The 17016-nt window shown below is 34.7% G+C and overlaps 2 protein-coding genes across 5 annotated transcripts; one reads left to right on the forward strand and one right to left on the reverse strand.

The window, feature by feature from the left end:
* The first annotated feature begins 1196 nt into the window (after positions 1-1196).
* Positions 1197-3927, forward strand: LOC106405453 (protein NRT1/ PTR FAMILY 2.11). The gene is made up of 4 exons (XM_048773788.1): positions 1197-1456; positions 1824-2041; positions 2132-2685; positions 2760-3927. The coding sequence occupies exons 1-4, from the start codon at positions 1300-1302 to the stop codon at positions 3667-3669; spliced, it is 1839 nt and encodes a 612-aa protein (XP_048629745.1). The 5' UTR covers positions 1197-1299; the 3' UTR covers positions 3670-3927.
* LOC106369006 (ATPase 11, plasma membrane-type) lies at positions 3859-8901 on the reverse strand. Of its 4 annotated transcripts, XM_022706954.2 has the most exons (20): positions 8747-8900; positions 8574-8633; positions 8365-8484; positions 8111-8209; positions 7885-8022; positions 7674-7808; positions 7417-7596; positions 7024-7350; positions 6719-6961; positions 6528-6632; positions 6315-6459; positions 5888-6052; positions 5580-5818; positions 5459-5491; positions 5290-5371; positions 5037-5197; positions 4779-4964; positions 4522-4704; positions 4260-4438; positions 3859-4185 (listed from the first exon to the last, which is right to left on the reverse strand). In XM_022706954.2, exons 2-20 carry the CDS (start codon positions 8625-8627, stop codon positions 4089-4091), a joined length of 2871 nt encoding a protein of 956 aa, XP_022562675.2. In that variant the 5' UTR covers positions 8628-8633; positions 8747-8900; the 3' UTR covers positions 3859-4088. The 4 variants fall into 4 exon arrangements, with proteins under 4 accessions (XP_022562675.2, XP_048629742.1, XP_048629743.1 ...); XM_048773785.1 differs by having other exon boundaries at positions 5290-5491; positions 8747-8901; XM_048773786.1 differs by having other exon boundaries at positions 5290-5491; positions 8574-8640; positions 8747-8889.
* Positions 8902-17016: the final 8115 nt, after the last annotated feature.

Consider the following 17016-nt stretch of genomic DNA (forward strand, 5'->3'; position numbering starts at 1 on the left):
TAACATCTCCCAGGATACTAATTTAATTTTCATCAATTTGCTGAAAAATGTAGAGAACTGGCCTTTTATGGATGTATTCAAAAATAGAGAAAAAACAATTAAAATTTTCATTGCCTTTTAGTGGAAAAAACAGGAAGTAACTCAACTCAAATAAAACCAAGCTCAAATGGATTACTAATTACACAAAATTTGACCTTTTCAATGAACAGAACCAATAAATGATTTGAGCAAAAATAAAAATAAGAACCAATAAATCGGGCTAAAAAAATTAGTGGATTTTAAAAGAAATTTTGTCTGACTTTTTCTCCCGCAATCCACCAACATTAAATTTTAGCAGATACAAATTTTAGAAGATCATAATCTCTTACCAACTAATTTGACTAAACCAATCATGGTGGACCGATCAAATAGTGGAAGATTCGCTATTGAATAGAAATTAAGACAGATTTGTATGTGTGTTTCAGGTTAGCTCACTACAAAATTTTGTTGTTGTTTACCATCATTTATTTCATTTATTTTGCATTAGCTGCAAACGATGTTAAAAAATTACATTGCTTAACTAAATGATTCTGAAAGTGTTGTTGTTTCATGATTTAAGTTTTCATATATACAAAAAATATCTAAGAGTTGTTTTCAACCTTATTTGTTAGTATTTAGTTTCATTTACTTCAGCATTTTTTCAAGGACTAACTGAAATATATATAACATTATATTATATGAAATAAAAAGGAAACTAAAACAGTCAATTTTCATAAGATGGAGCATTTTTTTTCCTCTGGTATTTTATTAAAGGTACAAGATCCAAATAAAAGGTATATTGGAGCATGTTCTTGAGATATTTCTTATATTAATGATATATTTGTTAAAATTAAATGAAGACAAATAAAAAGCATAAAAATAGAAGAAGAAGAGATAAATGAAATACGAAAATGGATGATGGAAAACAAATTGAGAGCTTAAAAGAACGTGCCGTTATTAAAGAGTGAGTGATTATGATGGGGCCACAACACTTGTAATGGAATCTACATTTTCACCTTTTTTTTAAGAAATTCTGTAAACAAAAATACTTTAATAAACTAATTTAAAACCAATATTATAATCACTAACACAGTTCTCTTTCACGGCCATATTCACAAATTACCAATTTGTCTAGATTCCGACACATCCACCATCCTCTTTACCACTATATATAGAGACAACTCCAAGATGAAGAAAGAACAGAGTCATCATTATTAGCCTTTTGAGACAACAATACAAAATAAAGAAAATACAACTTTAAACTGCTTCAGTAGTAGCAAAATGGAGAGAAAGCCTCTGGAAGTTGAGTCCACCGATCATCAGAAACCTTCCTCCGCCGTGTACGACGGCTCTGCTACGGCGGTTGATTCTGTTGAAGAAGAAGTTCAGGAAACCAAACTCGTTTATAGAGGCTGGAAAGTCATGCCTTTCATCATAGGTAACGCATATGTTTTTAAACATATTAAAAATATAAATTTTTGATAAAAAAATAAATCATTTTCTTTGATTGGTATATTTCCAAAGTTTTAGAAACTATATTTCTAGAAATTTCCTGTAATTAAATTTTGACAATTTTCTTCTCTGTTTCTAGAAACTATATTTTGTTGCTTTGATTTTATCATTCTTTGTGTTGTTGTCTTAAGCTTTGACTTAGTCAAACAGTAATTTAACCCAAAAGAGTGAGATCTTGAGTTTGAAGATGTTTCAGAACACATAAATGATCAAGAATCTCTTGTTTGATTCTTCGTTTGGTTGCTAAGGTCAAAGTCTTATGATCTTTTCTTCTTGCATGTTGTTATTACCAGGAAACGAGACATTTGAGAAGCTTGGGATCATTGGAACACTATCAAACCTTCTGGTTTACTTAACTGCTGTCTTCAACATGAAGAGTATCACAGCCGCAACAATCATCAACGCCTTTAGTGGCACAATCAACTTCGGAACCTTCGTTGCTGCCTTCCTTTGCGACACTTACTTCGGTCGTTACAAGACACTAACCGTCGCGGTCATCGCATGTTTTCTTGTAATAATCCATCCTCTATAACCTTTTCTTCCTCCACAAGCAATCTTGGTTTATAAACCTAAAAAAAAAATCTGGTTCTTGTTTTGGTAGGGATCACTTGTGATACTATTAACTGCTGCAGTACCACAACTGCATCCAGCTCCATGCGGAACAGCCCTCACGTGTACAGGCCCAAGTGGCGGCCAGATAGCCTTTCTACTAATGGGTCTTGCCTTTCTTGTGGTGGGAGCAGGTGGGATTAGACCGTGTAATCTTGCTTTTGGAGCTGATCAGTTTAACCCTAAAAGCGAGTCAGGGAAGAGAGGGATTGATAGTTTCTTTAACTGGTACTTCTTCACCTTCACGTTCGCGCAGATCTTGTCGCTGACACTAGTTGTCTACATCCAGTCCAACGTCAGTTGGACCATCGGTTTAACCATACCTGTCGTGTTAATGTTCTTGGCCTGCGTGATCTTCTTTGCGGGTGATAAGTTGTATGTCAAGATCAAAGCCTCAGGTAGTCCATTAGCTAGTATAGCTCAAGTTATAACGGTTGCTATCAAGAAACGTGGGTTAAAGGCTGTGAAGCAGCCTTGGGTTAACCTTTACAATTACTACCCACTAAACTACGCAAACTCTAAGCTCAAGTACACCGACCAGTTCAGGTAAAGACACACGGTTATAAATAATATCTTTCCACTTTTGTTTACTTAGAAAGCAAGCTTTCTTTTTTTGGTAGGTTTCTTGATAAGGCGGCGATCTTGGCTCCTGAAGACAAGTTGGAGGCTGATGGTAAGCCTACGGATCCATGGAAGCTATGTACAATGCAACAAGTTGAAGAAGTGAAGTGCATTGTGAGAGTGCTTCCTATATGGTTCGCTTCATCAATCTATTACTTGACCATCACACAACAAATGACCTACCCAGTCTTCCAAGCCCTCCAGAGCGATCGTCGCTTAGGCTCTGGAGGGTTTGTGATTCCTGCAGCCACCTATGTGGTCTTCTTGATGACGGGAATGACTGTTTTCATCATAATCTACGACCGCGTACTCGTGCCTACCTTGAGAAGAATCACCGGTATAGACACCGGGATCACGCTCTTGCAAAGGATAGGAACCGGGATTTTCTTCGCCTTTTTGAGCTTGGTAGTGTCTGGTTTCGTCGAGGAACGGAGGAGAACCTTCGCATTGACTAAACCAACACTCGGTATGGCGCCACGGAAGGGAGAAATCTCCTCAATGTCAGCTATGTGGCTGATACCGCAGCTCACACTCGCGGGTGTAGCCGAGGCATTTGGAGCTATTGGACAGATGGAGTTTTACTACAAGCAGTTCCCCGAGAACATGAGGAGTTTCGCCGGCTCCATCTTCTATGTCGGAGGAGGAGTTTCGAGTTACCTCGGCAGCTTCTTGATTGCAACGGTACACAGGACGACGCAGAACTCGGCTGGCGGTAACTGGTTGGCTGAAGATTTGAACAAAGGAAGATTGGATTTGTTTTACTTCATGATCGCTGGAATCTTGGCGGTTAATTTTGCTTACTTCTTGGTGATGTCAAGATGGTATAGGTACAAAGGAAGTGATGATGAAGTGACAGCTTATGAAACAAATGGAGATGTGATCAAACAACAAGACAAGAACAAAGTCTAATGATCATGTGGTTTCTCATCTTCTGGAAGCTTTTAGACTTAGTTTTTGGTCAGCTTCATACCATTTACAACTCTTTGGACTCTTTGAAATAAGCTAAGTAATCATATACTTGTTATAGCTCTTTTTCTTTTTTCCTGATTTGCTATATTACATCACATCTCTTTTTTTTCTATCACTGTGGAGGAGAAGGAGATCATAAGTTCAGATGTATTACAGAATAACAATTTGTTTTGCATTTTAAGGATTATGTTTTCTACTTCTGATCATTACCACAACAGAACAAACTTAAAAAGGAAAGCAAACACAACAAAACACTACTTAGGAAATTGATACTTATATGCATAACAACTTTGTATCAAAGTTTCAAACAGAGACATCACTTTCTTGAATGACATTGAGAGGCTCTCTCTAGGCTTCTATCAGACTGTGTAGGACTGTTGAATGGTTTCAATGTCAAGACCTTTAAGTCTCACCACAGATTCAACGTGACCCTTGAGTGTGTGAAGCTCCCTCAACCTATCAAAGTGTAAAAGACACTGAGATATATATAACAATGTTCAGGTTTTGAGTAGAGTAGATGAGTCTTTTACCTAGCGATCTCTGCTCTTCTCTTAGCTTCTTCAGCCATTTGAGAAAGCTCGTTGAAATGGGTTCGTTCTGGGAACATCTTAGCATCTGGTGCTTGCAGGCCATGCAGCGTCCTCTGCGCATGTGCCCATTGTAACTCCCTTTGCTCCTTCCCAAAGTCTTTCTTCCTAGTGAATGCAATCTGTGGAAACATACACAGAGACCATTATAATCAAACGTGTAGAAAAGGCTATCATAAATGGAAAGAATCTTTGATATACATACCCTTTGTTCAATAACAAGATCCCAAGCTCTGCCACTAAGTGCATACCGAATCAAGAACTTGATGATGTCAAGAGGAATGTAGAAGACAATGTTGTAAAGCCAAATGACTCCAGCCCATCCCCACCCTATCCCTTCAATAGCAGCAAAGCTCCAATTTGCATAGACTGCAATTAGAGTAGCCACCTGTTTGCAAGAAAATGGTTTCAAGAAAACACAACAGCAGTTTATAAACTCTGACTTGAGTGCTGAACACTGACCAATTGTGCGAGGATAAAAGCTATCACAAGCAACATCCCAGGACGTTCCACATAGGACCAGCTCCTTGACCGGGTCACAAAGATAAGCGCCTGACTTATAATGCTGACTTGTAGGTATATGGCTGAGGCAAGCTTCCTGAAATCATCATGTGCTGTTTTCTCCAAGGTTGAAACTCCAAACGTTCGCTGAAACAAGCGTTTGATGTGTTAATGAGGCACATAGAAATATAACACTGAAGAGTAGAGAGAGATTTATACCGGGAAGAAGTCGGTTTTATATGCAACCCAGAAGAATATAACTGTCATCATTGCCATGTAGCTCCCAAACACAACACCAGTTGCAAAAATCTCAGACAGTTTCCAGCTATCTGGAAGAGGGGAAGGTTTCACCCTATCCTTTGATATTGTCATAATAGTTCCTACAAGAGTCAATGCCACAAGAGTTGATCAATCAATATAACAAGTCTCTAGAGATATTTAGATTGAAGAATGTAAAAAGTTATGAACGTACCATCGTTAAGGATTGCTATGATAAGAACCATGAAGGGAGGGAAGTCAAACTTCCATATGAGAGCCAGCAGCATGAAGCCAAGCTGAAACAAGTAAGTAGCATACATATGAACATCAACTTGTAATAGAAAGTGGGAAAAAAACAAAAAAATATTCAAATGGTAACTTACAACAATACGGATTGTGATGGAAACAGCATAGATCTGTCCATAAAAACAAGAAGGTAGCACAAGTTAATTGGTTTTATCAAACAAAGTAACAATTGAGATTAAGAAGAAAGGTTATACTCACAGTATAGTTTTTCATTCTCTGGAAGATAGCTCGGCTGGTCAAGACAGCACTGATGATAACACTGAGACCAGGCTCAGTCAAAACAATATCCGAAGCACTACGAGCTGCGTCAGTTGCATCAGCAACTGCAATGCCAATGTCAGCCTTTTTAAGAGCAGGAGCATCGTTTACTCCATCACCAGTCATTCCACATATATGCTTCCTTGCTTGCAATCTCTTCACTATCTCATACTTATGCTCTGCAGTTTCATGACAAAATGGTTTAGTTCTGAGTTGAATGTGCTGGACAAAAAGCAAAGAAACCTTACCAGGGAAGACGCCAGCGAAGCCATCAGCTTTTTCTATGAGATCATCAACAGGTAAAGCACCTATAGACTCATCCTTGTTTTGTCCAAGCAAAGCAGATGAAGGGTACATGTTGGTTCCCATCCCTAAACGGCGTCCTGTTTCTTTTCCTATAGCTAACTGATCACCTGCAGAGTGTCATGAGCCTTTAGCAATGACACATAAATTAATAAAAAAAAGAGAGAAGCAAAGTATTAATTCTGGAAGTTTCTTAAACTAATAAATCGGGTTTTGAGGCTACTATAAATACCAGACTAAAAGATTGTAAATTTATTTATTCACATAATCAATATATTCGTTTATGCTCTTAAGTTTTTTTGCTTTTTTCGAGTTGATTCGCGTTTGTTCATAACACAAAGCTCTTAAACGCCAAAGAAACCAAGGACTAACCTGTGATCATTTTGACATTCACACCAAGGTTTAAGGCTCTTCTGATTGTCTCTGCACTGTCATGCCTAGGTGGGTCAAAGAGAGGCATGAGGCCCACAAATTGCCAAGGGCCTCCAGAACTTTCCTTTGTCCCTTCAGGAACTTCCTGCAGAAAGGCTTCCAACTTTAGAATCTTGTATCAAACTTGAGGAGCAAGCATGTTTCTCCAGTTACCTGGTATGCCACGGCAAGAGACCTCAGACCCCGTTCAGCGAACTTGTCTATTACAGCATGAACTCTCCTCTCAATCTCTGACTTATTGTGGGAAAGACTTAGAATCTGAGACATTGGCAGCACAATCAGCTATTTGCACCAAGAAACTGTTAAAGAAAGAATGTATAAATAGTAACCAATAGATAGCTTACTTGCTCAGGTGCACCTTTGCTGACTCTATGCATTTTACCATCACTGTCAATATAAGTCAGAGCCGTCCTCTTATCAGTGGGGTTGAATGGAAGAAAGTGAACCTCTCTAACACCAGCTCTTGCCTCTTTAGGGTCTGCAAGCATCCCAACAATAGCAGCATCTATTGCATCTTGGTTCTCAAGTCTAGACGCTTGAGCTGCCATTAGGACAACAGCATCCGCATCCACACCCTTTGTGAAAACCTACAAGAAACTTGTGCTCATTCAGAAAATGTCCATAGAATAAGCAACAAACCAAAAGTTACCTCTATGAGATTCTTGTCAACAGTGAGTTTATTCAGTGTTAATGTCCCGGTCTTGTCACTGCAAAGCACATCCATGCCAGCCATTTCCTCAATAGCTGTCATCCTCTTGGTGATTGCTCCCTGCTGAGACAATCTATGAGAGCCAATAGCCATGGTCACAGACAGAACCGTTGGCATGGCGATTGGGATACCACCAATGAGAAGAACAAGAAGGTTATCAATCCCAGGGCGGTATGCTCGGTGTTGAATGGGATACATAACAACAATCTCAATTAACATCCCCACTGCAATGGAGCAGATGCAGAAGTTCCCAATGGCAGTTAAGACCTGAACAAAAGCATATTAGTATATACTCTGAACCAAACCATATACCATATGAAGAAGAATACTTGCCTGTTGAAAATGGCCAACTTGGTTGGTTGTATCAACAAGATGAGCAGCTTTTCCAAAGAAGGTGTGGACTCCAGTTGCAATCACAACTGCTTCAAGCTCTCCTTGTTTGCATGTGGAGCCTGAGTACACACCATCCCCTGGACCTTTGGTTACTGGGAGAGATTCACCAGTAAGAGAAGACTACAGAACAAAAAGGTTCACAAAAGCTTCAGTAACAAATTATTATTCTTAAAGTAATTAAGTAACACATGGTGAACCTGATCTATCTTAAGAGGGTCTCCCTCAAGAAGGCGAGCATCAGCAGGAACAATGTCACCAAGCTTGATGCTGATGATGTCTCCAGGGACAAGAATTGCAGCATCCTGCTCACCCCACCTTCCATCTCTCAGTACCTTCACAAAAGGTTTGTGACAAGAGATGCTTAAAAAACAAGTGGTAGTAGCATTAAGCAAGAATGTTAAACCAAACCTTTGCTTTGGGAGCAAGACGTGCCATGAGAGCAGCAGCGGCATTACCAGCGTTGTTCTCCTCAATGAAACTGATGGTGGAGTTTATCACAAGCAGAGTGATGATACCAACAAAGTCTTGCCAGTCAGGAGGCTTCCCCTGAGGAATCATCAACACAAAATGAAAATAAATAAAGAGTTAAACTTTAAAAAGTGAAAACATGTAGGAGGGTGTAGAATATGCTCACTCCTCCATTAGCAAGTGCAATAGCCATAATGGCAGCAGCTTCCATCACCCATGAGAGAGGGTTCCACATGAATCCTAGAAACTTCAGAAATTTGCTTTCCTACAAAAATAAAAAAGAAAACTTTATTCCTTAAGACATAGAAAGTATAATCCTTTTGGAGCTATATGCCATGGAATATTCAAGAACAGAACCTATAGAATCCAAAGTTACACCCTTTTTTTCTCAAATTCATAAAAGACACATAAAGCTATAACCTTTTTCTCTTCAAGCTTGTTGTGACCAAAGAGGGCAAGCCTCTCATCAGCAGCAGCTGTAGTGAGACCTTCTCTGCTACATCTCAGACTCTCAAAAACTTCTTCAATTGGCACATTTTCCTTAAAATAAAATAAAAAAAACCTTTAGACTCTTTTTGTCCAAGAAAATTTAAACATTATAGAAACAGAACAAAGTGTAGATCTGTTACCAGATCCACAGTTTCTTTCAGAACAGCCTCAAGGACCTCTTCCTTGTCTCCCATATTCTTCTGCTTACTCCAAGAAAAAAACAAAAAAAGAAACAGACAAATTATCAGAAAAAGCAAACACTAGAAGAAAACTTCAGTACCAAGAAAAAAAAAGGTTAGATGTGTAGAGGAACCTGTAATTGTTAAGGCCTTCTTGTTTGTGTTCTTGGGTTTGAGAGAAACAAGAAATGAAAGAAGAGTGGAGAAGATGAGGAAACCGCTAAAGGTTAGTGGCAGTATGGGAAGCTAACACACACACTCTGCCCCCACTGTAATATCCTTTCCTTTTTCTCCTATTTAATTAATTTAAGTCTTGCCTTTTTCAACATTTTTACTCCTTTACGTCAAAATCTTTAACTACAATGGGTAATTAACTAATTAATTAATTATTAAGTGGTCCTTCAAATAAATTTGGTTAAGGTAAATTTAATTTAATCTTTTTGATAGAGGAAATGGTTTTATTTGAAATGCAGTAAATATGATTATTATTTGGAATAGCAGTAACTACAGTCTTCACAGCTGTAACTATTAAGTGCTATGGTGTGTAGGTGCTAGATTATTTTAAACGTTATACCTTTGCAATTATTGGCTACTAGTATGTTTGGCAGATTCATAAATAAAAAATAATGATCTCTTTATATTTAGGTATTTGAATACAAAAATACAGTGAAAAAACGTTGCCGGAGACTGCGACTTCTCTCTCTTCTCTGAGATGAGGTGAAGCTTTCGCCGGAGCTCTAGCGACGATTTCGATTCTCTTTCTTTGAGCGTTTGTCTCTGGGAAGCCTTGCTCCTTAAGCAGGCTTCGCCGGCTCTGTTTCCGGGTGAAGGTGACTCCCTTAGCATCTTTCTCGCCGGCTCTTCCCTGCGTCGTACGATCTCCGATTAATCTCCTATCTGGACGGATAATTTGGGATTGGTTGGATGATGATCTTGATGAAAGGCTTGCTCTGTAGCAAAGGTTATGGGTTTGGATGAGATCTTGGCTTATGCGATTGATTCTCTCTAAACGGGGTTGGTGTGTTGCTGATAAAGCCCAAAACATCCAATACAGTTGTTGGATGTGGGCTCTGTCGGTGTTTGTGGTTGAGTGACCGGTGATTCCGGTGGCCGATTTGCTTTGCTTGGATCGAAGATGAAGTTTGAAATCGGAAAAGTTGGTGAAGAATCGTGTTCCCGATTTGGTTTCGGTGATAACACGGTGGATTACGGTGAATCGTCGGGGAGCATCGCCGGCGTTGATTTTTGGGAGCGACGAAAGTAGTGAAGGAACTGGCGACATGTGGCTCCTCGTAGCCGAGATATAAACACGTGTCCTGCCATTATGTTTGTTTTTGCCGCTTGGTGTCTTACGAGATATTTTGATGGGTTTCTAGGGCTGGTCCACTTTTTTTGGTTTGTTGGGCCTCTTTGTTAGGGGTTTATGTGTTTGTTTGGTTGTATGGGCTCTGCCCATTTGGGCTTCTGCTGTTTAATAAAAAATATTCAGAGAAAAAAAAAAAAGAATACAAAAATACAGTAAAAATTAACATTTAGACAAAAAAATCAGTAAAACCAAAACTCCATTATTACTTTTAGAACAAAACACCATTATTATGTTAGATGTTTCATTTGTGTAAGCCTCCAACTTTCATGCAAATAGGTCAAAAACAAGTAACGTACACGAAACCCATACATGTTTCTTGTGATTCAAATTCATATACAAATACATTTAATTGAAGTAGTTTTGTCCCAACTAACACACTTAAAAAGATCATTACATAAAGACAACAATGTAAGCGGATAAAACGTTAAATCAAGTTTATATTTTGGTGAGAATTAGTTGCCATTTAAAAGAGTACAACCTTTAGAGTACAGCTTCGTAAACTGCAGGAGTTGAAAATGACCATTGGTAAAAAAACAATTTCATTACAAAAATAATAATACTAGATGGGTGAATAAATGCGAATGGGCCGAGAAACAGCTATATGTCCCATGTGCATAAAAAATTGTAGCCATATGATGTCAGCATCGTAAAGCGACACGTGTCAAGGGGAAGAAACAGTTCACAGTTTACCACACACAAGCCAAGAAACAAAAACACAACCCACGTGAAGCGACCTTTGTTGTTCTGTTTTATTCTTTTTCAATTAATAAAAGGATCTTTTTATTTTATCTTATTTTTGTAAAAAGGTACCACCAATTGAATTCCGTACGGTACCTGTCCGTAAAGAGGTAGTGTTTTCCACTACATTGATGATTTTTTTCTCTTTACTTCTTTCTTTCCTTCCTCTTTTGTTTCCGACTTCTTATCATTTTTTTTTCCAACTCTAGTGAATTAATAATCTATACAAATATTTTTTGCGTACTGGTTCAGTTTATCTTTTTTTTTATCAACTGGTTCAGTTTATCTTTGTTTTCAAATTCTCTAATATATGATACTTTCTTCAAATTTTAAGAACATAAACTTTCATCATAACTTTTTTTTTCTTTTGGGTCAAATGATGGATTTCAGGTTTGTAATCACATTTAAAGCCTACAAAGAAGGCCCAACCACATTTAGGATTATCTATCTCTTAGTTCTCTTGCTGCATGTTTAACCAATAAAGTAAATTTAAAATAAATAAAAGTCTTTTAACAATAAAAGCCCACTATTATTAGCATGTTTACTTTAAAATCATGAACTAACTAAAATCAGTAATGGGCATTTTTACAAATAAAAGCCCACTAGTAGCCTATTTTGATATCATGAACTAACTCATGTAACGGAGATAGATTGATCGAGAGAGTGAAGGAAGAGAAAAAAGATGAAGACGACGAAAGTAGGGAAAGTGTTCTACCCAAAAAAAAGTAGTGAAAGTGATGAACCCTAGTGATGGTTACCGAAAACAGATTTGCAAGAGGGAGATTAAACGTGTGAGTTATCGTATTCAAGTTTATAGAGTTCTTTAATAGTTAAATTATGGAAAGTAATACATAGGTTAATGTGGTGTAGAGACTGAAGGTGCTTTGGTCAAAGTAAGAAAACATAAGAAGAGACAGCTTGAAGAACTCTCAAAGTGGTGTAGAAGAAGAAAAGGTAATTCTCTAAGTAGAGTTAGGAGGTTTTACTACTTCTATTCCACAGTTACCTCCCATCTTATGATTTGTTTTTTTTTTTTTTTATCATTTTGAACGTTCCGAGAACCTACAACTCTTCTGGGTACAGGCAAGTTTTTTTCTTAATGACTAATTTTGATAGATTTTACAAGAGACAAAAACTGTATGCATGCCATTTCTTACTAACTCCATGTTTTTCCATATTGTAGAGGCATCATTTTCCAGAGAGCAAGCGGTTCAAGAAAGCTCCTTTGTAGAGGAGTTATGACTTAAGTTATCAGTCTGATCTTATTTTTATTAACTCCGATTCAGGGTTAACATTTGGTTGTTTAAATATTAAGTTTTCGTATGTTTTATGACTTGTCATATGATGTAACCGGTGCATGAGTAATTTTTTGCAGTCGGGACTTGTATTATATTAAAACAGAAATCAGAATATTTATGATTAACAAAATCATAAGAGATTTTAAATTTACCTTCCAATATAGATGATGCTAGCCTAACAAAAAAAAATAGAATTCTTGGTTAGAATTCACTTTAAAATTTTGTATCTTTTTCATTTCAAAACTTATTCTATAAAACCGAAGTTATTAGGAATACATATATCCCACGAATGACATTAACTAATATATAAATGGTTAAGGTCAATCCACTAATTGCAAATTGGTTTTAAGTTGGAAGGAAACCCATAATAAACCTGAATCTAACATGGTATCAAAGCCCATATCCAAAAACACCCTAAACTCCTAATTAATATACCATTCCAACCGGGTTTATAGGTCGTACTTAATCCTTCCCGACCGGGTATAAAAGATCGTAATTAACTCGTTCGACCAAGTATAACTGTCCTAAAGTTCTGAGATTTATGGCCGATAAGAGCCATCATCTCGAAGAAGTGTATTAGAGATATATATTCCACATCGGAAATTCTAAAGGACATTAACAAATATATAAAGGGGTTCTTTTTCGCGCCAACACTACGCTTCATGTAACTGGATGGTGTGATGCTGATTAGGGCGCATGTCCGGTCACACGTCGATCACTAACCGGCTGGATTATACAGTTTGGGACTTCACCTATTTGTTAGAAAATGAAGAAACAAGATGCTATTTCACTCTCTTCCACTGAAGCTGAGTTCCGTGCAATGAAAGCAATCACTAAGGAACTCATTTGGATCAGAGGACTTCTCTCTGAACTTGGTCTACCACATGATGGACCAATGACCATATGCTGCGACAATAAATTGTCAGAAGTACTCTAGCATTGGTAATTCAAATGGCGTGAAGTTGTTTTAGCAGAAAGAAACTGATTCATAATTATTAAAAAATACGGGATGAAAAAAGATATAAGTCATGTAAATGGAAGATTCACTTTGTTGGTAATAGAAACTGGAGTGCTAATAAAATGGGTTTGAAATTGGTGCGTCATTTTGATAGTGTTGACCGTGAAATTTAAGAGACCATAGATATTTAGTAAAATTTAAATAAAATGCTTTAAAATAATATTCATATTTATCTAAACTATTAAAGGAGAAACATTCTGAAAAATGTACATAAACAAAGTCGTTGCACCTTTTCATTAACTAGCAATATTTTTGGTCTTACCATAATATTTGACTAACGATTCGTAACCTAAAATTTCTTTAACAATAATTTATTACGTCACATTTTTTTGTATATAACAAAGTTATATGGCATATAAACTTTTATTTATTAGGCCATGTTCTACACGAAAATGATATATACAATATAGAGTATATATTTTATTATACTATTTTCTCTAAACAAGTCTCATTAATCTCATTTTAAAAAAAAAACTATTATCAGATTTTCTAGGGTTTTAACAGGACAAATCAAATAGTTTATAGTTTTATGTATTACTACAAAATACATCAGTTTCTTAAAAAGATGTTATCAGTTTTTCCTGGTTTTTTTACCGATTTTTAAATTAATAAAATAGAGCTTATGATAAACATGAAAAAAAATATGCATATCCAAATTATATAGGTTTCGGATTTACCGGCTCAACCGCGGCTCTAACAATAATTTTTTACGTCACATTTTTTTTACATAACAAAGTTATACGGCATATAAACTTTTATTTATTAGACCATATCATGTTCTACACGAAAATGATATACACAATATATAGTATATATTTTATTATACTCTTTACTCTAATCAAGTCTCATTAACCTCATTTAAAAAAAAAAACTATTATCAGATTTTCTAGGGTTTTAACAGGACAAATCAAATAGTTTATAGTTTTATGTATTACTATAAAATACATCAGAAGTTTTTTTAAAAAATATTATCAGTTTTCCTGGTTTTTCTTAGCGATTCTTAAATTAATAAAATAGAGCTTATGATAAACATGAAAAACATATGCATATCCAAATTATATAGGTTTCGGACCGGCTCAACCGCGGATCCAAATAGAATATCTTAATTTATATGTAGATTACATATGTACCCCCCTCCCCCATTGGTTTTCAATTCTGTTTCAGTTTTTCAGCTTTTATCCAAAAAATAAATAAATTTAAAACTAACACTATACTCCCTCTGCTCCTAAATGATCCATGTTTTGGAAAAAATATTTGTTTTAAAAAGATGTATATTCTATGTTTTCTATGAAAAAATTGCAAACTTTAAGAAAATTAATTGGTTTTATTAGATTACTATTGGTTAAAAGTTGTTGAAAATTGAAAATTACACAAAACGATACATTTATTATAGCGATTTAATGCGTTTTCTTAATATGCGTGAAAACTCTAAAAAGTTTATTTTTTAGGAACGGAGGAAGTATTACTTAACGACAATTTTGTGAAATAACGAACATGCCAACACAAAATAACATAAATCATATAAAACTCATACTAATTATGTTAGTTAAAATCAATTTAATATTCAAATAAAGTGCTAAACTTTCTGGTGATTTTTTTTCTTAAGTTGTTACATTACACTATAATTAAAATTATAAAAATTATTTGAAAAAAGGTTTTGACTGACCACGACCACAAATGCGGTTTGAATGGGAAGATGACAGCCATGGAAATTGCAAACAATACTAAATCCGTCTCGTTTGCACATGTACCTTGAGTTGTAAAATAAACGAGCTTTAAGTGAAACTAGATTTTGACCCGCACAGGCGCGCGGGTGTATATTTTGAAAAATATGTTGATATTTGTTTTTCATGTAATTATTAGGATTTGGAAAAATGAATCCGAGGAACATAACCGATACCGATCCAAAGATATAGTACCAAACCCAAACATAAATTGATTAAATATTCTAATTATTCAAAATTTTGTTATTTAGAGAACCGAATCTGATCCGAACCGAAGTATTTGGGTATCCAAATTTATCTAAAAATAGATTTATATACTTATATATATTAATTATTTTTAGATTTAACGTATATAAAACATCAAAAATGATACTTTTAAATTGGTTTAAATACTTGAAAATATATATAGATAGTCAAAAGTAAATATCTGAAATAGTTAAAGTATACTCAAATCACCAAAAATACTTAAAATAATTATTGATTTCGTATCCAAAATTTTAAATCAAGCCAATTGATATGTTAAGCTTAAGTATTATGACATATGTTATTCAAATTTATACGTAATATATTATTTTATTTATACATTTTGAGAAATTTAAAATATATAATGATTTAAGACTTTAAATAATTTAAATTAGTTATCCAAACCCAAACCAAACCCGCAAAGATCCAAATCGAACTCAAACCAAAATTTAGAAACATTCTAATAAGGCTGAAATCTTTGACCCCGAAAACTCAAAATACAAACCGATCAGAACTAAACCCGTATGGGTATCCAAAAGCCTATCCCTAGCATTATTATATATCGTATTTTATCATCATATAATTAATCGTATTTTATATGTACCATCATATAAGTAATCATATAATTAATAGTATTTTATACATACCATCATATAAATAATTACATATATTATATTTTTAAAACTTAATATGAAATATGAAAACCATAATTTGAGTTGGTATTTCAAATTGGGCTTTGTATTATATTTTTCTTATATATATTGACAATATTTTTTTATAATGGTTATTGAAAAATAGTTTAGTAAAAATCCATTTTTGAATATATGTATATTTTTGAATCAATTTTTGATATAAATCAAATTTGAATTATTATTTTGATTTGAAATATGTATATAAAGTTTAAATTTTGTTTTATGGTTAGTTTAGAAAAAAAAATTTTAGGAAATTAGATTGACCCATTTTGGTATATTTTAAAAGTGGCCTAGATAACTTTCAATTTTTTAAAAAAACATAAGCCCATTACTTTTTTTTCTTAATACTACTATCCTTGTTTTCAAACAAAAATATTTTTTTTTAAAAGACTGCAATCCATGTTTCCAAACACTCCAAATTTTTAAAAATCCTATTCAAGTCTCCAAACACTCCAATTTTGTACTTGAGTTTTAATAAGATAGATTTGACAAGAATATAAGTCAATTTACTATCATCATTAATAAAAAAATATTTTTCTGTATAATTTGACTAAATGGAAATAGCAGCAACTATATGATATCTTAGTAAAATTAATGTGATAATTTCGTTCCTATAAAGGATCTCCAACTTTTAGTATTTATATCTATGGAGTGTTATGCCATTAATAAATGTTACTAGTAAATTGTAAAAATTTATGCTATTTTGATTTTATCATTATAAAATTCCGGTTTCCATTTAATCGAATTTTGGATTACAATTATACTCCCTCCGTTTTTTTATATTTAACGCTTTAGGATTGTGCACATAAATTAAGAAACATTTAATTTTCCAAACAAAAACATCATTAATTGTTTACCTAACTACAATTTAATCAATAACAAAATAGAAACTATAATATCATTGGTCATCTATCATTAATTATTAATAAATTTTACATAGAAAATTGAAAACGTCAAATAATTTGAAACAAAAAAATTCCTTTAAAACGTCAAATATAAAAAAAACAGAGGGAGTATTAAAATAGTTATTAGGACTGGACCAAATCATTAAGCGTGCTAAAAACTGCAATGATCCATATGTGCATCAGGTGTCAAGTTTCTATAATCAATCCTTGTTCTTACTATCACATGTATATGAATCAATTAGCTCATGTAGGTCACAAATGAAGCCTATATATGGATAACATTAATTTATAGCCATACGGTGTTGTCCTATGATTGTGTATTTCCAAGTGGAACAAACAAGAAACATATGTTAGTGTTTGATCTAATACCTATCTTGTGCCAACTAGCAGATGTGAAATGTTTTTCAGTCTTCAGTCATA

This window comes from Brassica napus, unplaced genomic scaffold (genome assembly GCF_020379485.1).
Source record: "Brassica napus cultivar Da-Ae unplaced genomic scaffold, Da-Ae ScsIHWf_2634;HRSCAF=3386, whole genome shotgun sequence".
Taxonomy (NCBI): Eukaryota; Viridiplantae; Streptophyta; class Magnoliopsida; order Brassicales; family Brassicaceae; genus Brassica; species Brassica napus.